The sequence below is a fragment of the Tauraco erythrolophus genome, chromosome 22 (genome assembly GCF_009769465.1).
Source record: "Tauraco erythrolophus isolate bTauEry1 chromosome 22, bTauEry1.pri, whole genome shotgun sequence".
NCBI classification, from domain to species: domain Eukaryota; kingdom Metazoa; phylum Chordata; class Aves; order Musophagiformes; family Musophagidae; genus Tauraco; species Tauraco erythrolophus.
The window spans coordinates 508,646-530,896 of record NC_141486.1 but is presented as its reverse complement, the minus strand read 5'-3'; the positions used below and the strand labels follow the sequence as shown (position 1 = coordinate 530,896).

Genomic DNA, 22,251 nt, shown 5'->3' with positions numbered 1-22,251 from the left:
TGTCTGAAGGTCAAAGCTGTGAGCGCAGCAAGGAGGAGCCGGAGACTTGGGTAAAGCTCATGAAAATATACACGTGGGCAGATGAGCGTGGTCGACTCCTGACTTGTGTTTTTAATTTGCCAGGTTGGTACCTGGTTTGCTTTCACTGTCCTTCCCACCATCTCCATCCTTCCTGGACGCTCTCTGCTTCGGGTGCCAGGCAGGAGGTGTGCTGGAGGCTGGAACGCCTGGGCTCGGAGGCTGCGCGTGGGCAGCCTGTGCTGGGGAGGTGGCTGGCTGAGCCCGAGCATCCTGCAGGACCGTTCCAGGGAGGTTTCTAGTCTTGCTAAGTCCCTGAAAGAAACTCTTGGATGCTCAAGGACTGTGGGTTTCACAACCAAAATGAGTTGCAACCTCCATCCGGAGGAGCGGCCCTTTCACCAGATGATATCCATCTCAGAGAGAGGGAAAGAAAGGAAGGGAAGAGGGTAGGCGGTGAGTAGGAAAAGAGATACCGCTCCAGGTGGCTGTTGAACAGTGCTGTGATATGGCGAGCAGAAGCCACCCAAGGAATTGTCCTGACATGAGCTGCCCTGAGTTGCCGCAGCGAGTTCATGCCAGGCACTGTTGTCCTCTGCAGCTGATTTTGGTACACTGAGGATTTCCCAAGCTCTCCAGGCGGAGGGTTGTGTCTCACTGGTAAAACCCCTGCCAAGGAGATCCCTCGGTGACGTTGGCCCGTGGCGTTTGTCAGCAGAGCCCTGTGAGCCCAGGGACTGTGCCAGGGCTGGCTCCTCCGGGCAGAGCTCAGCATCCCAGGGTGACTCTCAGAACACTTTGGAAGTGCAGCTTTCAGGGATATCAAGGGAAGGAGCAAAACCGACTCCACTGCAATCTGAACTGCTCATCCTCTCCATGTTGGACACCAGCCTAGGGACCCCCAGCTGAGCCCACCCCGCCGCCTTCAGCCGGGCTCACACCGGCTCCTGGGGCCCTTTTCGAGTCCCAGAGGGTTTGGCTCCTGCTGTTCGCTGGACTTGAGTTTTCTTTGAGCTTCTTGGCTTCCTGAGCGGAGGCGCAGAAAGGGGATGGGTTGCTGAGGTGGCCCCGGAGCTCCAGGCTGAAGCATCCAGTCCCTCGAGTCCCGGGAGGTTTGTGCGTCACTGCTGGTGAAATCCCCACCCCGGAGGGCTGGGAGAGACAGGGATCATCCGAAACAAAAACCAGCCACCGGCCGGGCTGCCGGCGCTGCCAAAGGACGTTTCACCTGCCGTGTCCTCGGCCGTGCGGGCAGGGCAGGGGAAGCCTCGCTGCACTGCTGGGCTGGGCACAGGCACCTGGCCGGGCTCGGGGACCACAGCAGCACAGAGATCCACGCCAGCTCTCCTGCCATGACATCAGTCCAATGACATCACTCCTTTTAAATCCTGTGTCACGGCTCTCGGTGGTGACATTACGGAGCAGGCTGGGCTGCAGAGCGCTCCTCGGGGTGCTGCCACGATGCCCCGGGGCAGGAGCACATGGCTGCAGGGGTGACCGTGCAGACGTGGTCAGGACATCCATACGGGCGCAGGGAGAGGGGACAACAGGGAGGGATGCACCAAGATGGGTCGCACCCGCTCCTCGTCCTTGGCATGGCCACGGCCAGCAGAGCCCAGGGAGGCAGCGGAGATGGCACAGCCGGGTCCCCCCGCCACGAGACCCTGAACTCAGCCCCATCCGGGCCGGCCCTCCCGCCTGGCTCTACCCAGCCGGCTGCACGTGTGCCGTGCAGGGGCACCCGGCGCCTGCCCGGGAAGGGGCTGATTCACACGGGGCGCTGGAAGCCGGGCTGCCGTGGGAAAGCGCGCCCGCCATGGCTCCCGAGCGGCGGGATTGCTTCAGCGGGGGTGCAGCCAAGATCCATTTCACAGAGGGCAGAGCAGATCTAGGCTGGGATTTACCAGTGACTAAGCGTGTGCTGGCAAGGGCTGCCCCAGCGTGAGAAAGGCAGCGCTGCTCCTCCTCCCAGGTGTGCCCGCTGCCGCCCCGCGACCCACAGCCATCGTGGGCACCGGGGTGCCCGGCCACGCAACGCCAGCATGGGACCAGACGGTGAGATCTGGGGGGACTGCAGCCACCCAGCCCCCTCCTCTCAAGCTGAACTCGCCCCTTTTGTCACCCGTGGTGACCGGGCAGGACGGCGTGAGCAGACACCCTGCGGCTCAGCCCGCTCGGCGCATCGTCCCCAGGGCCAGGCTCGGGTGGGGGACAGAAGCTGCCACCCCACCCGAGTTGGGCACAGGGGCTGGGGGGGACCCTGAGATGCTGCAGGGGAGAAGCCGAACCCTTTGCTGTCCGGCCGTGGCCCCTGCTGGCAGCAGTTGCACCCCCAGGCAGTGTCCCCCAGTGCCACCATCTCCTGCTGTCTCACCGTGGCGAAGATTTTTGCCTTTACATCCGCCCCACTTCGTGGTGGCCACAACTAACCCTGCCACGATGGATCTGGGGAAACCAAACCCCTGCCAAGGAGGAAAAACCCCTCCCTTCCCCAGCAGAGAGGCTCCCCACTTCCTCCCCTTAAAACAAACGCAAAACCCACGCAGAAAACTGCTCCCCATCCTCGGGCCATGATGCTGAGACACAGAAGGGGAGCGTGTCCCCAGGCAGGAGCCGAGCAGCAAGCCCAGGGCCACTACCGGCCCCCGCACGGCAGCCGCTCAGCCCGGCCCTATCGAGGTGGCAGGTTGCCCCACTCACTTCATCTCTTCTGGCTCATTTTGGCAAGGCATTAAAAAAAATTAATTGCAATTTTTTATTACAGCTAATTGGTGCTGCTGCTCAGTGGCTTATCTGGCTCCTGAGCCCGCCCTGCGTTGTTGGGAAGCTGAGGGTGGCGAAGGCCCGAGGCCGGGGAGATGGCGTGGGGCTTGAAGCCTCGCGGCAAGCGTCTGGCAGCCACGGGCAAGCGGGAAATGCCGGGCTACTCATGAGCTGCCGGGATGTGCCTGGCCCAGGAAGGTGGATCGCCCCGGTTTACACCGATGCCGAGTTTTAGAAAAGCAGTGACACTTGCCCAAGGTCACCCCATGCACCCGAGCAGGAGCCGGGAGCCCTTGCCCGGCACGCTGGCACTGCTGCCTGTTCATGAGCTGCCTGAGCACCGCAGTGCACTTCGAACTGCCAGGGCTGGGTGTTAGGGTGGGTCTGGTGTTTGTGGTGGAGGGGAGATGAGCGTGTGCTTGCACAGGGTGCGTGTCCATGTCCGGCAGGGGGGGCTGGGGAGGAGGGTGCTGTTTGCCCTGTGGCCCCCACTGTGCCCATCCCGAGTGGTGGCTCAGTCTGGGACCTCTCTGAGAGCCTCTGACACCCGGGTGCAGTCGGTGTTGCCACTCTGCCCAGGAGGTGCCATCCCATGTCTGTCCCACTGCCAGGCTCAGCGCCCTCCTCGTGCAGCCCCCTCCCCTGCTGTGGCTGTCACAGGGCAGCAGGGCCAGCCCAGGCAGAGCTCGGCACGTGTCCCTGGGAGCTGCCCATCACCTCTGCCTGCCTGTCGCAGTCCCACAAATCCCAGCAGGCACCATGTGAGCCCTGGTTAGCTGCCAGGGCACAGATGCCAGTGGCTCCGGGTCCAGCTGGTGCAGGCTGGGATGTCCTTGACCCTCAAAGGGACTGTCCCATAGCATTAGCACCATCAGAGCTGCCAGGGGCTGGAGCATGGCTTTGCCGGGCAGCAGCGTTGGGGTCTGTCCCATGGCTACAGGTGGCATCTGCCCTAAAAGAAGGAGTCATCTGTCTCCTTCCCTGCTCATCCCTGGGTCCATCTGTGCTCCTCTTCCCTTTTTCTCGGCCATCTTCCAGGGTGGATCTGGCCCAGCTGGTGATGGGCTGTTGGTGCAGGTGCAGCGGAGCTGGTGCGGAGCTGAGGGCCGGGGAGGTGAAGGTGTGAAAAGGAGCCGGTGAGCTCCAGTCCTTGTCAGCCGGGACTGCGGGAGCCTGAGGAGGTCGGACAGTGTCGGCTGGCCTCGGTGCTGCGGGGTAACCATCCTGCGAGCAAGGCTGGCAGCAAATGCCAAAGTGGCATCGACTTTCTGCTCTGGTGACTCCAGCAGCTGATGCGGCTCCGCAGAGACTCAGGTTCACTCAAACAAGATCATCCTTCTGCTTCCCCGGGGCTGAACGTGCGATGAGGAGGGTGCTGTGCCCCGTGCAGGGTGGGGGGTCCTGGGCACGCTCAGCCCCCTGCGACAGCACTGCTGGCACGAGCAAAGGGACAAGCCGGTGAGCGGGGGCAGCGCTGGGGTCTGACCGCGTTTGCACGAGGAGGTGGTGCCTGATGCTTCCTGTGCAAATCAGGGGATTGCTGCAAAATTCACTTTTAAAAGCGCCGCAGTGGCTGCCACGTCACTGGGATGCTTTCAGCATCACACCTTGTCCATCACTCTCTGTCTGTGCTGCTCCTCCACAGGGCTGGAGCTTCAGGGACCCAAGCCCGGGCATCCTTTTATGGCCAAACCATGCCCGAGCTGGGGCGCGTGTGCTGGGTTTGTGGCGGCTGCCGGTGGAAATAACCTCCTCCTGCTGCAGGGCAGAGCTGGGACATGGTGGCGAGCTCGTTTTCAAACAAATCATCCTCCCCTCGTCGTCCTTCAGGCAGCTGTGTGGGAAGAAGGGGCATCGTCACACCTCGCCGTGAACCCAGCGCCGCTCCAACTGGCACGCCACAAACCGGCAGAGCCGCTGCGGGCCCGTGCCAGTGCCCGGTCAGGCGATGGAAAAACCTTTCTGGTTTCAACAGGCTTTGGAGCGAAGCCCCAGGCGGGGAACTCGTTCTGCTCGGTGGAGATCGGCACCTCTCTCCCTGCTCGCCTTGGGTGCAGCGCGCTCGAAACGCTCCGCAAGCAGAAAACAGCCCCTAAAAGCAAACGGCGATGGAAGGTGCTGCGGCACGTCCCGGCACCCGGCTCCCGTCCCAGCACGGAAGGGCAGAGCAGAGCGAAGCTGTCAGGGAGGCGGCTGCGGTGCTGCCGGGGAGATTTAGTGCCCATCGTTCCCGGTGCGAGCGCGTTCGGCCGCCGGCTGCGCCCCGGGCTCAGCCCCAGGCACCCGGTGACGGGTGCTCCTCAGCGGTGGGGTTTGGGAGCAAATCGAGGGGTTCGGCTCCCTGAGGGCCGGCACCCGGCACGTGCCGGTGCTCGGACACCTCCGCGGGCGCGTTTCGGCAAACCAAAGGTGGGGTTAGAAGATGTGGCTCGGTGCTGCGGCAGGGCCGGACCGAGGGCAGCCGGCCGAGCCCCCGGCGTGTCTCGGGGCCGCAGCCGGCTGCCACAGCTCCTGGGAGACAAGAGAGAACAAATCTTGAAGCCCCGGCCCAAACTTTGGGTGTCTGCCTGATGTTCTAAGGCAGCCCCAGTTATGGCGTTTTCTGGCGTTGTGCAGGGCCGGGGGGTGAGGGCTGCCGGGGGCAGGCAGTGGTACCGGTGGCCTGGCATGAAGATGTGGCTAAGCACCATAAAGAGGGGGTGCCTCTGGAAAGGAGGTTCCTGTGGCTTTTGAACCCCCAAATTTGTGTCTGGTGCTGTTCTGCCAGCCCCGCCTGGGTGGGACAGGCCTTGCCTCAGTTTCCCCCTGCCATGATGCATGCAACTGGGGGCTGCCCAGCCTCTGCCAGGGATGCCCAGTGCAGGGCTGTGTGCCCAGGGCAGGGGGTGCCCGGGGAGTATGGCCACCATCTCACCGACCACCCCCTCTCTCTTCTTCCAGGTCTGCAACTGCGACAAGTACCTGAAGGTCTCAAGGGAGAGGATGAGGCAGCTGGTGCAGGGCAGTGGGCAGGCGCCGGGGGACGGCAGCACAGGTAAGCGGGTGGGTGCCAATGGCTGGGAGCGATGCTCTGACCCCGGCCTCGTCTCTGTGCTCCCGCCTGGGGTTCAGTGCCCTGGGCAGAGTGGGACCATCCCAGTCGGGCCAGGGGTCTCTTGGAGGTCCCCTGCCACCACCCTACCACTGAGTGCAGACCGCAGAGCTCTGCTGAGCCTGCTGCATGCCAGGTGGATCTTGTGCACACCGAGCATCGCTGCCAGCCCTCTGCCCCGGCTGCCCTGCGAGGCACCGGCTGGCACACGGATCGCCCAGCCCAGGGTGGTTTGGGGACGGGCCAGCAGTGGCTCAAGCGACAGTCTAAGGCCATGGCTGCCTGACTGGAGCACTCCGCTTGGTCTGCAGAACACCCCCAGGCTGGCGCTGCTGAGGGTGCCCATGTCAGCCGCCTCTCAAAACAGATCCGGCTGCCCCAGTGAGGCGATGCCACCTGCTCGCGGTGGGGGAAGGCTCCTCCATGCCCTGCCCCGAGCTGCGCTGACCCCCCCGCACTCCTCCTCACGTTTTGGCGGTGACACCCGCCGCAGGCACACCAGAGTGGAAACGTGCCCCTCTCGCCTCTCTGGCCTGGCCCGGGCTCTGCCACCAGCCCTCACATGCATCGCTGGCCGTGCCTCAGTTTCCCCATCTGTTTGGCAGGACAGAGCAGTGTGAAGCAGCAGCTGCTGGGCGCTCCCGGCCGGCTGTGGCTTTGCTGGGAACCACACGTGTGGCTCTGGGGATGAGGGACGTAGTGGGGCAGCTTTTCCCATGGTGCCGGCAGCCTGGGAGCGCGGCGCTTCCCGAGAGGCCGGGGCATCCTCCCCTGCGTTTCTCTGGTGAGGGCACTCGCTGTGTGTACCCAGCGACCAGCCGGGCCTGTTCAGCCAGTTTTAGATTATGGGAAATAGAAATGCTGTGGTTTGTGCTCAGCCGCGTGAGCGGTTTTCCCTTCCGTCTTCGGATGGGGATGACGGAGCTGGGGGGGGTCTCACACGGCACCATGGCTCCTGCACGCAGCCCCCACCTCGCTCTGCCCGTTAACACCATGTCTGCAACACCCCATGTCCCCATCGTGCCATGCAGCTTGACGGGTCCCCCGTGTCCCTGGGGTCTCATAGGGAGGACCCCTGTCTGCTGGGCCAGCTGGGAGCCCTGTGCCAGCCGCGTCCTGGGACCATGCTGTGACAGGGAGTGGTCAGGGACCACAGATGCCCCAACACCCTCAGAGGGTTGGTGTTTCACTGCAGCAGAGACATAACATAGAAGCTGTGGTTCGTGGGCAGGTGGCATCTCGTCACTGGCCTCCACTTGGACATCGAGCCATTGACTGCAACCCTTTGAGTGCGACCATCCATCCACCAAGTGGTCCATCCATCAGATCCATGTCTCTCCAGTTTAGAGACAGGATGTCGTGTGGGACAGTATCAAATGCTTTGGATAAGTCCAGGTAGACGATGTCAGTTGCTCTTCCCTTATCCACCAATGCTGTAACCTCATCATAGAAGGCCACCAAGTTAGTCGGGCAGGATTTGCCCTTGGTGAAGCCATGTTGGCTGTCACCAATCACCTCCTTATTTTCCATGTGCCTTAGCATAGTCGCCAGGAGGATCTGCTCCATGATCTTGCCGGGCACAGAGGTGAGACTGACTGGCCGGTAGCTCCCTGGGTCTTTTTTCCCCTTTTTAGAGATGGGGGCTGTGTTTCACGTTTTCCAGTCAGTGGGAACTTCACCAGATTGCCACGACTTCTAAAATATGATGGATAGTGGCTTAGCAACTTCATCTGCCCGTTCCCTCAGGACCCGCGGATGCACCTCATCAGGTCACATGGACTTGTGCACCTTCAGGTTCCTTAGATGGTCTCGAACCTGATCTTCTCCTACAGTGGGTGGTTCTTCATTCTCCCAGTCCCTGCCTTTGCCTTCTGTGACTTGGGCTGTGCAGCTGGAGCTCTTGCCAGTGAAGATTGAGGCAAAGAAGTCATTGAGAACCTCAGCCTTCTCCATAGCCTGGGTGACCAGGTCTCCCGTTTCCTTCTGGGAGAGGGCCCACGTTTTCCCTACTTCTCTTTTTATCACTGACATATCTATAGAAGCTTTTCTTGTTGCTCTTGATGTCCCTGGCCAGATTTAACCCTATCAGGGCTTTAGCTTTCCTAACCTGATCCCTGGCTGCTGGGGCAATTGCTCTGTATTCCTCCCAGGCTACCTGTCCTTGCCTCCACCATCTGTAGGCTTCCCTTTTGTGTTTGAGTTGGTCCAGGAGCTCCTTGTTCATCCATGCAGCCTCCTGGTGTTTCTGCCTGACTTCCTCTTTGTTGGGATGCACCGCTCCTGAGCTTGGAGGAGCACCTCCCAACAAAGTGATCCTTGAATATTATCCATCTTTCCTGGGCCCCTCTTCCCCCCAGGGCTTCATCCCATTGTACTCTACCTACTCTACCAAGCAGATCCCTGAAGAGGCCGAAGTCTGCTCTCCTGAAACCCAGGGCAGTGAGCTTGCTGAGCACCCTCCTTGCCTCCCTGAGGATCTTGAACTCCACCGTTTCATGGTCACTGCAGCTAAGGCTGCCCTTGAGCTTCCCATTCCCCAACAGCCTCTCCTTGTTGGTGGGAACAAGGTCCAGCAAAGCACCTCTCCTTGTTGGTTCCTCTGTCACTTGGAGAAGGAAGTTATCATCATCACATTCCAGGAACCTTCTGGATTGCTTCTGCCCTGCTGTGTTGTTCCTCCAACAGATATCGGGGTGGTTGAAGTCCCCCATGAGGACCAGGGCTCGTGAACATGAGGCTGTTCCTATCTGTCTGTAGAGGGCATCATCCACTCGGTCTTCTTGGTTAGGTGGCCTGTAGCAGACCCCCACTGCAATTTCAGCTGTCCCTCTGCCCTGCCTTTAATCCAGACCCATAAGCTCTCAGTTGGCTCCTCATCCATCCCCAGGTGCAGCTCCATGCACTCCAGCTGGTCTTTGACATAGAGGGCAACACCTCCTGCTCTTCTCCCCTGCCTGTCCTTCCTAAAGAGCCTCTATCCTTCCATTCCCACACTCCAGTCACAGGATTCACCCCACCATGTCTCCATGATGTCAATAAGATCACAGCCCTGCAGGTGCCCACCCCTCTAACTCCTCTCGGTTATTCCCCATGCTACGTGCGTTGGCATAGAGCCATTCCAGTTGGGCCCCGATGAAGCTGACTTCCTGGCTGGAGTGGCTGGAATTCCTTTTTGCTGCTCTTCAGGTGCTCTCAGCTTATCTTGATCAAGCTTGATATTATCCCCGTCCACCTTCACATCTAGTTTTAGGCCCTGTCAAAAAGCCTCCTTAGCTGATGTGCAAAGACCCTCGTTCCCCTTTGAGAAAGGCAAATCCCATCCGGTGCCAGTGAGCCTGGTGCCGTGTGGCCCATCCCGTTGTCAAAAAAGCCAAAATTGTGGTGATGACACCAGCCACGGAGCCACATATTCATAGACAGGGCACGTCTGCTTCTTGCAGCAGAAGCAGTGTGGTGACCATGTCCTGCCATCGCTCGCTGGGGACAGCAGCAGTGGTGGGCCGGGCTGGGCAGCCGGAGAAGTGGGTTCGTAAGGAAAATCTCAGTCGTTCCCCAATTTCCTTCACATTTTCCTTCTGGAGGGGGTTGGTGGCAGGGACCTGCTCTGCCCTCAGCCCTCACCCACCACCACGTGGGGAGTTCATCACCCACAGCCCAGGCCGTGTCATCCTGTTCACAGCACCGGGCACGGATTGACCCCCAGCACCATGGGGGCACCATGGGCAGATGCTGCTGCTTGGCAAGAAGATGCCCTTTCCTGACTCCTGCTTCCAGGCAAGGAGGGAGCCTCCTCCCAGGGGGTTCACGTCTCCAGGGAGCAGCAGGAGGGTGCAGCAGGAGCCGCGGATCCTGGGGCACCCGTCAGCTGGCAATGGGGACAGATGGTGCAGGACGAACTCTTGGCATAAGCCTGTGGCTGCCCAGGTGCTCCCAAGTCCCGGGGTCTGGCTGCAGACAGTTTGGGCTGGAAAACTGGGGCCAGTGCCACTCCGTTTGGCTCCCAGATTTTTTCAACAAGGGCTTGCAAGTGTTGGAAGGCAAATTATTCATCCTGTAATAGCTCACGCCAACTTGGACCTAGGACTTTCCCAGGTTTTAGGGAACGTTTTCCCTGACACAGCCGTGTTTGCCCTGCATAAGGGCTTTGATGAAAGTGCTGGAAATAATTTCAAGTCCGGACAGCTTTGCCCTGTGATGCTTTTTTCCCAGTGGGATGCTCTGAGCAGCGCGGGTGCCCAGAGCTGCCAGGGGATGGGGCAGAGAGGGGCAGCAGTGCTGCAGGTCACCACATGGCACAGGCAAGGCGTGATCCTGCTGGAGGCTGTTGGCAGCGTCCGGACTCCCAGATGACCCAGGGCCATGGGATGTGTCACAGGCTCTCGTCTGGCCAGGGGAAGTTTCTTGCTTACTCAGTGTGGTAAAAGCAGCTGGCACCGGGCCCCGGTGCTCAGGGATGCTTCGCCAGATGAGACGTGGTCCCTGGGAAAGGCGAGGATGGCGCGCGTTCCATCTGGTTAGGATTCGCCAAACAGAAAAGGCTGCTTTAATCGTAAAATCAGCCCTTGCCATCTGAAACATTTTGCAAAACGTAAAAACAACTGGTCTTGCTTTTCTTTGGGCTGCGCTGCTAACCAGGACCCTCTGGAGAGAGGCAGAGAAGCAGGCACAGCAGCCAGGGGTGCTATGGGAGCCCGATGCAGCACCCTGGGGTGCTCAAGCTGGACAAGCATCATCCCTGACCAGCCAAAGCTGGTACTTGAGACCAGCGAGATCTGCATTACCCATCTCGTCCTCCAACGACACATCCCGCAGGTGCAGGATATGCCCCAGGCAGCCCCGCGGGCGGCTGGAGGAGCAGCTGGGATGTCCCCGCGCTGGGCAGCAGGATGCCGTGGGGCCGGCGGGGCTCTGAGCAGCTGGGTGCAGTTTTTTCCTGCCACCCTTCCCTTATCTACAGCGTTTGGCTTTGCCGTGAGCATCGCGCCCATCTTACTGCCGCGTGGGAAGGGTGGGCGATCCCTGTGCTGTCCCACAAGGGCTCTCGTGCCCACGGAGCCGCCCGTGCATCCTCACTGCCTCGGCACCAGACCCACTGTGCGGGAGAGGCTGCGGCTTCCGGGATGTCTCAGCTGCTCTGCACACTTCTGCAGGAAAGGGACGGGTCCCTGAGGGGCTGCACCCATGGACCCAGGGGGTCCCCAGCCCCCTTCACCCTCAGACCAGGCAACCCCATGTGTTGAGGCTCTCTCCCCTCTGGGGCGCAGTGGGGTAACGGGCACATGCTCACGTCTGTCCCGGAGCGGGGAAGGGATGGGGAGCAAGGAGCTGCAGCGCAGGGCTCGGACTGGGGGCTGCAGTGATGGGACCAGCCTGAAACACCCTCCGGCTCAGCTGGGTCGCGCTCCACCAGCTCCCCCTTTTCAGCAGCATTTCATTTGCTCATATGAGAAACCAGTGCCGGGCTGGGGAGCCGGTGCCGTTTTCATGGCTGTGGGTCTGCAGAGCTCTGGTGTACCCGCCGAGAGCCGTGGCATGCCGAACGCTCCGGGAAGGAGCCGGGCACCGTTGGGTGCTCCTGCCCACCGCTGGCTGCCGAAGCCGGCAGGATTTTCTGCCTCAGCGGCACAGGGAGCTGGTGGCAACCGAAGGTGCCTCTTGCCTTGAGCTCATCCTCCCTCCTCCGCCCTGGGAACGTCTCAAGATCCCTGGCCGGGCTGCTGCAGCCCAGGTTGCTCAATCCCGGGTCCTTTGTCCTTTGCTTATCTGCCTTATCGAGGAGGAAAAGATAACCAGGCATCCTCGGTGCCCTGCAATGAGTGCGTTTCTCAGGCTTGTAACTCCTCTTATCGGGTTCCATCTCTCACCCGGCAAGGTTTCCCATGCACCTTTGTACTCCAAGAATGCTCCCAGCTCCACTTTCAGCCTTGTGCAAAGCCTTTGCCGTGTGCGCTTTCTCCAAAACACCTCAGCCTTAATTGCCTAATTACGGACGAGTCTCCCGTGTGTGAGGTTGCGATGACAGCTGGGTGCGGCTGCCGGGCTGGGAGCGGGGCTCTGGGCTTGCACAAGCGCTGCCAGACCCGAGAACCTCTCGGGAGGCTGCGGTTCCCGCTGCGGAGCCGCGGGGCGAGCGCCAGGTCCCCGCCTGAGCCAGCCGGGACAAGCACCCGGCTCCTCGCCCCAAGGCCTTGGTCTTAGCTGGGGTGACACAGAGGGACCTGGGCTGGAAACGGGGCCTGGGGGGCAGGATTTTGGGCTACTCGATGGTGCCCCGACACTGAAAGCCCCAGGGCTCACGTGCGTGGGGACCGGTTGTTTCCAGCCAGATCAGGGCTGTGGGGTCTGGGAAAGGGGAATGGGCACATGTTCAAAGGAGATTCGCCCAGATCCTGCTCTGTCCCAGCTTCCCGGGCTGTGCCGTGCCCCCCATCCCGCACTGAGGGGTCCAGTGCTGCCCCACTAAGGCTGACCCAGGACTCCTACGGAACAGGCTGCAGGGGCCACAGGTTACTGGTGTCACCATCGTGGTGGCCTTTCAATATGACCCCTCACCACTAAGAGCCTGTTTGTGGGCTGGGGAGGGTGCACATCCCCCTGCCCACTGCGGGCAACCTGTACCCTGTCCCGTATCCCTCCTGCTGGGCTCAGCCCCCTGACTCGTGAGCAAGACCTTACGGTGGGGTACACGGAGCTGCAGCTCCTGTCCCACCCCCGCCTTCCCTGGGCTCTTTGGCACAAGTCACGTTGCCCACCACGGTCCCCCCGTTGCAATAGTTCCCATCCAGAGCTCATGGGGAACTGTCACCCGAGCGATCGCCTGCGGCTGCAGGGTCCCCGGATGCTGCCGTGCCCTGGGGGCACACCTGGCCCTGCGCCCCCTCAGGGAAGGTACCCTTGGTTTTCAGGCACCAGGAACTGTGCAGTGCCCCAGGGCATGAGATGTGGCTTTGGCGTGGGTCTGCCCCACCATCTGGGGCTGAAGGAAGGGGATTCCTGCCCGGCTGCCGGGGCTCCTGCTGCACTCCACCTTCTGGAGCATGGGGCCAGCCCAGCCTTGGGTGTGTGGCAGTGGCGTGGGCACAAAGAGGGGCTGCTGCAGAGGTGACGAGTGCGTCTCCTGGGCTGCAGAGGTGGGATCCCACCACTGAGGGTGGCTTTGCTCAGGGGGGAGAGGAACCTGATGCAGAAATAAACAGAACTGGGGTCGTGCAGCGTCCCCTCTCCCCTGACCATGGCAGCACTCGCTGGGACGTGAGACGTGTCAGAAGTGGGAACAGCAGCGGTTTGTGCTGTCCCCGTGGGGTGTTGGTTCCCATGGGTGAGCAGGGGGGTGGGCAGGAGCTGGAGATGGGGTGAGGGCAGGAGGAGACAGCTCTGCACCAAGCAGGGCTACCATCCCAGCACGGGGACGATCCTCGCTGCCCACGGAGCTCTGCGGCACTGGCACGTGTGGGTGCTCAACTCCGGGGTGCTGGGAGGGCTGCAGGGCTCAGCCCCCCATCAGGCTCCATCATCCCCAGGGTGACCCGGGCAGGAGGGGGCGAGGTGAGCAAGAGGCAAAAGGGCTTTTTATTTTCAAGATGTTTTATAATGGGATTATTAGTTCCCAAGAGGTGTTTCGAATCGATTTGGTAAGGAATCGCTTTCATTTCTCCTCCGCGGAGACGCGGGGGGAATCCAGCGAACCGTCGCAGAGTTCTGGAAACCACAGAGCTGAAAAACTCCCGGTGCGCTGGAAGGGCACGCTGGGCTCCCTCGGCCCCACGCACCCCACACACGCCTTTCGCTCCGTCTCCGGTGTCCCTCCGCGGTGGGCAGCGTCCGGATGAGCCAGGCTGCAGCCCCCCCGGGAGCAGCGGCTCCGCTGGGGCCAGCTCTGCCTCTCTCAAGAGGGAGAAAAAAAAAAAACCCTTCTTGAAAAAATCCCCCCTTTACCCCAGGAAAATCCTTTTTTTTCTGGGGGATGTGACCTTCTCACCGCGTGCCCGGCTGGCACCCTGCGCCTGGCGCCCGGTGGCCCTTTCGCCGCGGCAGCGAGGGGAGTGCAGGCATCTTCAAAAGCCCTGGGAAGAATTTGGTGGGAGGGGGAGAGGGGGTTTTACAAGCTCCCATTCAAAAATTGTCACTTTGAAGTGATGTAGCGTTTTCAACCCTTTGAAGAGCCACAATTAGGAGGGGGCTGGTGCAAGCGAAAGGCAAAACCGCTGGGTGACCATGGCGGCCTTTCTCTCCCCGGGCTTTTGAGGGATGAGCTTTTCTTCCCTGCCTGCCTCTTTCTCACGGTGGGATCGGGGGGTTTTGGGGGAGCTGGAGGGCTCACCCCCCCTGTCCTTGCGGGGAAGGAGGGGGTCTGCGGTTCGCTTTGCCCACCAGCAGCGCGGCGGCTGACGGAGCGCGGCGGAAGGGCGAGCGAATTGCCTGGCATTCCTGCGGCAGCATTGGGTGTGGGTGCCCGGCGCGGGCAGGGCCGGGGTGCTGCAAGGGCGAGCCGGGGAGGGTTTTAGGCTCCACGGTGGGGGAAGTGTTGGCCATGGGTGCTGGTGCTGGCAGCGTCGTTTCGATTGCGGTTGGATCTCGCAGTCCCAGCCAAGGCGCAGGTCCCTCCCGTGGGGGTCCCGGAGGCTCGTGCAGAGGTCCGGGGCTCGAGAGCTGCGTAGAAAAGGGGAAGAAAGGCAGATTTGTTATAAACTGGAAAAAAATAAAAACAAACGAGTGGTGGCCCAGGGTTTTGCAGGGAGTCTGTGGTTCATGTGCTTGGAGGTGCATCCTGCAGCTTGGCCTCCTCAGTGCGCTGGTCCCTGCGTGCCCAGGCTGAGGCCACCCCATGCCATCGTGTAGCACAGGGCAGAGGGAGGCAGGGACTGGGCGTGGGCAGAGCCCCTGCGCCCCCCCACGGGGCCCTGCCACCCACGGACAGGCTCTGTCCCAGAGAAACCCCCAGGAATGGGGCTCCCTCTCCGTGGCACCGCTCCAGCTGGCTCCTGAGAGCTGCCTGGGTGCTGCAGCACATGCCAAAAATCGGAGAAAATGGGAAATTGAGGTCACTGGTTTTTAGCCAGGAATGGATGTTGGTGTCCCAAGCAGATGCAGAGGATGGAGGAAAGGCACATCCATGGGTGGGGCTGGGGGCACCCGCCCAGGGCACCACGATGGTGAGCCCAGCGCTTGGCCAGTGGCTGGGACTGGGCTGGGTGCTGCTTCCCCTCATGGTGCGGCAGCAGCCCCCCAACCTGTGCCGCTCCTGGGCTGCGTGGTGGCACAGGGCTGGTCTGCAAAACCACCCTGAGAACATCTCAGTGGCAGCCTGGACCCAGAGTGTGGCTGTTTGTCTGCTGGGAACAGGGGGGTGACCATGTGCCCCAGCTTGGGCTGATTGTCTCCTCCAGGGAGGTGTGGAAGGTCTTGGGGGGCCCTGGGGAGCTCCCCTCAACCAGGGGCTGGTGTGAGCTGAGCCTCCCACACCTCTCCCTGGCTGGGGCTCTTTCTGCCGTGCCGCGTGGCGTGGCTGTCCGGCAGCCGGGAATGCCGATGTCCCTCTCCAGCACAGCTGGCTCCCAACAAGGCTCCCTCTGATCCTCGGAAGGGGCAGGCTGGACACCCCAGAGGTGCTGCCAGAGCGATGCAGGATGCCTTTTGGTGTCTTAATTGATGCCTGGGCAGGACAAGTCCCCCTCCCCTGCCAAAAGTGAGTCATCCGGCAGCAATAACTGCGGCCGGCGTTCCCGCTGCCGAGTGTCCTGATGGATGGGAGGCCCTCGGCTTCCGCCACCCGGACCCAGCGACCTGCGGTGCCCTGGCGGCGAGAGCCTGCGCCGAGCTGCCAAAAGTGCCGTGGGGTTTGTGGCACTTGGTGTGCGACGGCAGCGATCCGCCTGCCCGGCGGGGCCGGCTCACGGGGCACGGCCCCACGTCGTGCCCCACGCTGTCCCCTGCCCGGGTTGTGCGGCAGGAGGTGGATGTCACACGTGTCCGGCGTCCCCGGGCAGGCCAGGAGGGTTGGGGGTGTCGTGAGCAGTGCAGACAGCTATTAATGGTGATTTTTTAATTAAAGCAGCAGTAAGGGCGTCCCTCGCTGTTTGCTCACCCTGTAATGCAGCCCGGAGGGGCACAGCACATCTCGGGGAGCAGCCTGGCAAAACCATGGCACCCAGTACAGCAGCAGCACTGGTTCAGTTATCCAGGCTGGAATAGCCCCCAAGACCACGGCACACCCCCCTGCAGTCCGGGCAGCAGCAGGACACAGCGGAGGAGCTACGGGAGGTGCCAGGCAGCTGCTGGGGAGCAGGAGGCTGAACAGGTGTCATGCTCAGGGCAGGCAGCTGGTGGATGTGGTGGCCACCTTCTCCCAAATTTATGGGATGCTCCTCCCTGGGATGCAGGGCAGAGCCTGGACTCCCAGTGAGGTTAACAAGGATCGTTCATGTGGCTGAGCACAGACCCACTCATCACATCAGTGGCTGATGGTTTATCTGCTGTCTCCTCTCCCCGCAGGCTGCCCGGTGAGGTGTGAGAAGCCCAGCCAGAGCCACGATGCCACTGTGCCAGCCCACGGCACAGCCCAGCCTGATTACACCGCGCACGGCGAGCAGCCGGAGGGGCCGGAGCGGCGTGGGGCGTCCGTGGTGCTGGCGGGTGGCACGGTGCTGCAGGTCGCCGCCATCCCCCCCGGGGTGCTGGACAAAGCCGAGCTCACTGACTTCTACTGCTGCACCCGCTGCGGGAAGGTGTTTTGGGAAGGGTCCCATTTTGGCCGCGTCGTCTCCCAGTTTCAGGATGTTCTTGTCGCCGCCGGGGCCGAGCAGAGCATCTACGAGCTGAGCTGAGGCGGGTGTGGGCACTTGGGACGGCTCCGCAGAGGGACAGGGGCGGTGGGGATGTGCTCCCTGGTGAACCTCGGCAGGTTTCGGGCCGTGTGTTTGCGGTGTGAGGCTGGAGGGGGGGTCTCGTGTGGGGTCCGCAATGGAGGGGACTGCCATGTTTGCGCTGGTGGTTTGCAACAGCCCGAAAATATGTGGCCTCCATGAGCTCATTAAATCAGAGGTGGACCTTTTGCTTTATTTGTGCCTCCTTCCAGGCTGGGCATGGTGAGAGGGTGGCAGAGCTCTCCAAAACGCCACTCAGGCAGTGCTGACCCCATGGCACCCATCGGGCCCTGGCATCTCACCCCGGTGCCCCTCTGCTGAGTTGCTCGTGTTGGGGAGCCAGGAACCGCCTCCCCAACAGCAGCACAGGGGAGAGAGGGCATCTCCGGTGCCCGGAGTGCTCCCCAGCCCGTGGGACACGCGTCATGCCATGACCCATCCCCAGCATCCCCTCTCACCCAAGCCCTGCTCTCCTGGCACCTCTCCCAGCGTTCCTTGAAGGTGATGGGTGGGCATGGGGCTGAGCGCTGCTGGGTGCTGGCACCCGCATCACCCCACACTGGAGCCAGGGATGCCCCAGCAGAGCTGGACTGGTCCAAGGGGGCTCCCATCACTGCCAAGGCTGCTCGGTGGGTCCCTGGGCCATGCAGGGAATTGCGTGATCCCATCATCACCGGGAAGCGGGGTCGCTGGCAGGGACAGCCGGAGTGCAGCGGAGGCTGCAGGGGCCGTCAGTGGGGCCAGGCGAGGTGGGGAGCCCAGCCGGGCTGTCCCACAGCTCCGGGCACTGCCCTCTGATGCCGCCCGGCCCAGGGACAGGCTTAAACCGCTCCACCCTGCCACTGCGGAGCGTTGGCAGAATGGCTGCTCTGGTCCCAGATAACTGCCAGGCCCTGACGTTATTGCTGAGAGGGCCCGAGGGGCTCCTGGCTGGAGCGTGGCATTCACGGGCCAGCACAATGCCTGCCCAGGCGCCCGGCGCTGCAGGGCACGACTCGCCTGCCCTCTCCAAGCTATCTTGGGCATGCAGTGCTGGGGGCTCCTTCCCCCCAGGGACAGGCTTCCAGTACCTAAAGGGGCTACGGGAAAGCTGGAGAGGGGCTTTGGACAAGGGCATGTAGTGACAGGACACAGGGTGATGGATTTAAACTGAAAGAGGGGAGAGTTAGATTAGATCAAGGAAGACATTTTTCCCTCTGAGGGTGGTGAGGCACTGGAACTGGTTGCCCAGAGAAGCTGAGGCTGCCCCATCCCTGGAAGTGTTCAAGGCCAGGTTGGATGGGGCTTTGGGCAACCTGGTGTAGTGGAAGGTGTCCCTGCCCATGGCAGGGGGGTTGGAACTAGATGATCTTTGAGGTCCCTTCCAACCCAAACCATTCTGTGATTCTATGACAGCTCAGCCTCTGGCTCAGCCCTTTGGCAAAAAGAACCTTTTTCCACTTTAAACATCCCTCTTGCCATGAGCTGCTGCCTGGGTGTTAGTGCAAAGGTCCCTGGCAGGTGCCCATCCCCCCTACTACACCCCTCTTCTCTCCCCAGCAGCCCCTGCCCAGTCCTGGCCATGGGCATGACCCCCTGCCACCACAGCACAGCATCCCTGCTGACATTTCCATGGTCACATGTGCCGTTTTGTCCCAATTTCCATTAGAAGATGGCAGAGGGGAGCAGGACCCCTGTGCCCACCCTGCTCCCACCCCTCCATCCCCATCTCCCTCGCAGCCCTGCCAGGGCCACCCACCACCTCGTCTGCAGCTGTGGAGCCCCATTTCTTTCAAGTGGAAGCATAAAATAACCACGGCTCCTCCTCTAGTGGTGAACAAAGCCGAGATGGACCCCCAGCACGGTGCAGCCCCTACGCGTGGAGGACTCAGGGACCATGTCTCCGAGGCTTTGGCTACATGGGGACACTGGGTCTGGGGGGGCATTCCCTGGGGAATTCCCAGGCATCCTGCCTGGCCTCATCCCTCCCCTCCCTTCCCCTCCCCAAGGTGCTGTGCTGGCAGGTTCTGTGCTTCCTGCAGAGTCACAGCCAGGGACGGTCACGTCTGTCCCCTCTGATCCCCTGTCCCCAGGGTGGGCTCTCACCCCGGGACCCCCCGCAGCCCAGCCATGCCGCGGCACTGCCCACCTTCCCTGGGGGCTGGTGCCCATTCACCCTCCCAGGCCAGTGGGGGCAAGGCACCGGGGCTTGCCACCCAAAAATGGTCTGTTTGAGCACAAACTTCATCCTCATCACCTTCATCACCTCCTTCCCCATCTCTCTTGGCTTGCCCTGGAGATGGCTGCTTTTTCCAGAGATGGGCAGAAGAACAAGACGGATTTTCCCTCTTGGCAGGAGGCTCCAGGGCCCGGCACACCTTCCTGCACAGGCATTGACACCTCCAGCCATGGGGATTATTTCTCCTAATGGGATTAAAATGTCTTCTGCTGATCTCACCCTCGGTGGCCATCATTTTTTCCATCTATTCTTTCCGTTTCCCTCCTTCAGTTGTCTACGTTTTTTGCATATAACCTGAAGGAATTGTGTTTCATGTCCTATTTCGCAGCCCTGTGCTCTCTCTAGCTGTTAATGCATTTTTCTTAATTCCTTCTTTATCTAAAACAGGAATTTCCTCTTCGCTTTTACCCCAAGGTCATGTTTTGTCATGTTTCTGGTGCAACAGTTTGGGGCCAGGCGGTGACAGCGGAGGATAAACTGTGTTCTGCTAAACCAGCATCTCTAAATGTGCCTGGGCTGGTGCGCTGGTCGTTGCTTGTAAGGCCTCTGGTGCTGGAAAACTGGTACATGGAGGGGCCAAATATCCACTTTGTGCGTGATAATACAGTCGGTTGGAGACACAGACCCTGGTTTTATGTGCCCTGGGCCAACTTGCCCGTCTGTGGACCATAATTACCTTGTCCTGGGCCATCAGGATGAGCTCCAGTGTTGAATCCCATTGGTGCAGGGCTTTGGTGCTAGGAAATGGCACCCGTGATAGCAGGTTTTCTGCCTCTATGTCGTGGGTAGATGTTTAAAAGTTGTCCCCCATTCCCAATGGCAGTGTCAGAAGCAAGTGCCTTCCTTCCAAGCAGCTGAAGTCCCTCCAGCCTGAGCCAGCTCTGGTGCTGTGGTAGGACAGTGGCCTTGCTTGGACACGGACATGCTTGGACGGAGGTGCTTTCAGTGTGCCAGCTGTAGTCTCAGCAGTATGGACTTCTCATATGTCTTCTCATCCATCAGTGCTACCAGCTCTGAAGCTCTCCATCCCTCCATCCCTTCCTCCTTCCATCCCTCCATCCTTTCCTCCCTCCATGCCTCCATCCCTCCATGCCTCCCTCCCTTCATCCCTCCATCCTCCAATCCCTCCATCCCTCTATCCTCCAATCCCTCCATGCCTCTATGCCTCCATCCCTCCAATCCCTCCATCCCTGCTCAGGGGCAGGAAGGCTGCCTGAGGCTGCCAGGACAGTTTTCTCCCTTGAGAAACCTTCCCAGAGTCCTCAAGAATCTGGGCTGGGTGGCAGGAGACCTGCTGAGGGTCCCTCCACACCCACCCAAGGCATTGGTGCCCCACGAGTGCTGGGTGCTGTATCTGGCCTCTTGGGGATGTCCCGCCACTCTCAGCCTTGGGCTGGTGCTCTGGCTGTGGGGGTTTTCCCATTGTCCGTGTGTTTTCAGGTGACCTGTTCAGTGCCTGGAAGCAGCACATCCTTACGTTCCACCGCCTCTGGTGCCAGCATCCTCCATGCTCTGCAAAACCATCGTCACTCCTCCAGTGTGTGAGCCACCTAGTCCACGAGCGCTCCTGGCTTATGCCTTGCCATGGCCTTGTGGGCAACCAGACCCCCAGCTCCTGCCGGGCAGCTCGTGGGGACCCTAAGGAGCGTCTGGAGTGTCCTTTGAGCAGAGCGAAGACAAAGCTTATGTGTTGCCAGCAGCCCCCAGCCACTGGTGGAGGGTACCAGCGAGGCCACCACAGCCGGTGAGCGTGAGTCTGCTGGCGCTGGAGGCTCCGCCGGGCTCCACACGGACTCATCCGCGTGTCAGCATCCTGCCGCTGCGGGGTTTGCTCTGGGAAGACGGAACCTGAGGAGGAAGCAGGGCAGGAATGGTTCCCCAGACCCAGCTGGGGAACTTCCGAGTGGCACGAGCATGAGTCACCCCGGCCTCCCAGCACCATGTCCAGCTGCCCAGTGGGCAGTCTGGGCTTTGCTCCCTGGGGTTTTTGGAGCTGTGGTTTCATGCCGATCTGCCACCGCTTTCACACTGCAGCGAGGGGGACAGCGGGGTGTGCTGACCCTGTCCCTCACCCTGGGGACAGCTCCTGGCCACACAGCCTGGAAGGGGCCCTTCCCTCGGATCCCTGGGGACAGCCCGGTCACCTCCCAGCCACCTCTAGGGCTTTATCTCCTTGCCAGCTCCATCCATCTGGGGGCAAGCTCTTGTGCTTACCGCCTGGGCTGCTGGGGCAGGCTCACCATGGTGGGGCTCGTTGGAGAAGCCCAAGCCAGGGTGGACACCAGCAGGTCGTGTGTACATGTGGGCATGGCACGAAAGGGCTCCCAGAGGGTCTCATCCAGCTCCTGGGGGTGGGGCAGTGGCTGAGACCTGGCACCTCTCCCTTCCTGCTGCCCACGGGAGGTGATGCGAGGTGGGATCTGTGCAGCGAGGTCATCTCCAGCGATGGACACAACCCACATCGAGCTCCACGTCAGACCTGCCTTGAGCCGCATCCAGGAAGTAATAAACTGTCCGGTTTTGGGTGGTGGATACAGATCAAAGGGAATTAAAGCAGCTTTTTAATCAGCCTGCAATATTGTTTCCCTATCTGGCTACTTTAAAACAAAACAAAAAAAAACCCCGCTGTCTGTGCCATACTGTGTTTAACATTTATTAGGGCAGTAACGAGCCCTCCGTGGTTTTTGTGGAGCCATTTGATGGTATGTTGGAAGGGCAGCTCCTGCCAAGCTCGCGCAGGGCCGTGGGCGATGGGTGCACTGCCCCGGCCGGGAGCCCCTCGGCCCCCCGGTCCCCCCACCTGCGCCCAGCTCCTGCCCTGCGCTGCCAGGCGCAACGGGGGGGGGACCCTGGGCTCAAACAGCGCTGGGGAAGAGGTTTGTCTCTGTTGCATCCCGGCAGCCTGAAGGAGACGTGGACGAGCAGCATCCCTCAGCCTGGAGAAATCACACGCTGCATCGGGCACGGGCCAGTTCCTCTCCTCGCCCTGCGCGCTCCTCGCATATCCGTCGGAGTTTGATGGGGACACGGTGTTTGGCGCTCAGGCCAGCTTTAGTTTACAAATGAACATATCAACATTGTTCCTCATCGGGCAGGAATGCGCTTCCCTCCCTTCTCCCCCACCTTATCCCCATCCCCTTCCAAGCAAACTTCCTTCCTCCTGTAATCTGGAGCGGAAACCCCGCCGCATATTTGACCGGCTCAGAGAAATCGGCTCAGTTTTCCCTGGCGTGACTTTGTGGCTGGAAGGGCTGGTCAGTCCCCAAGACAGCAGCAAGGCAGGGCAGGAGGAGGAGGAG

The 22,251-nt window shown here is 61.2% G+C and overlaps 1 protein-coding gene across 1 annotated transcript in view; it reads left to right on the top strand.

Moving 5' to 3' along the window:
• The window catches only part of EXD3 (exonuclease 3'-5' domain containing 3), a 331,172-nt gene extending 314,477 nt beyond the window's left edge, over positions 1-16,695 (top strand). The window contains exons 21-22 of the mRNA XM_086625151.1: positions 5,722-5,815; positions 16,364-16,695. Coding sequence (XP_086481277.1) covers positions 5,722-5,815; positions 16,364-16,695 — 426 coding nt within the window. The remainder of the gene's footprint in view (positions 1-5,721; positions 5,816-16,363) is intronic.
• Positions 16,696-22,251: the final 5,556 nt, after the last annotated feature.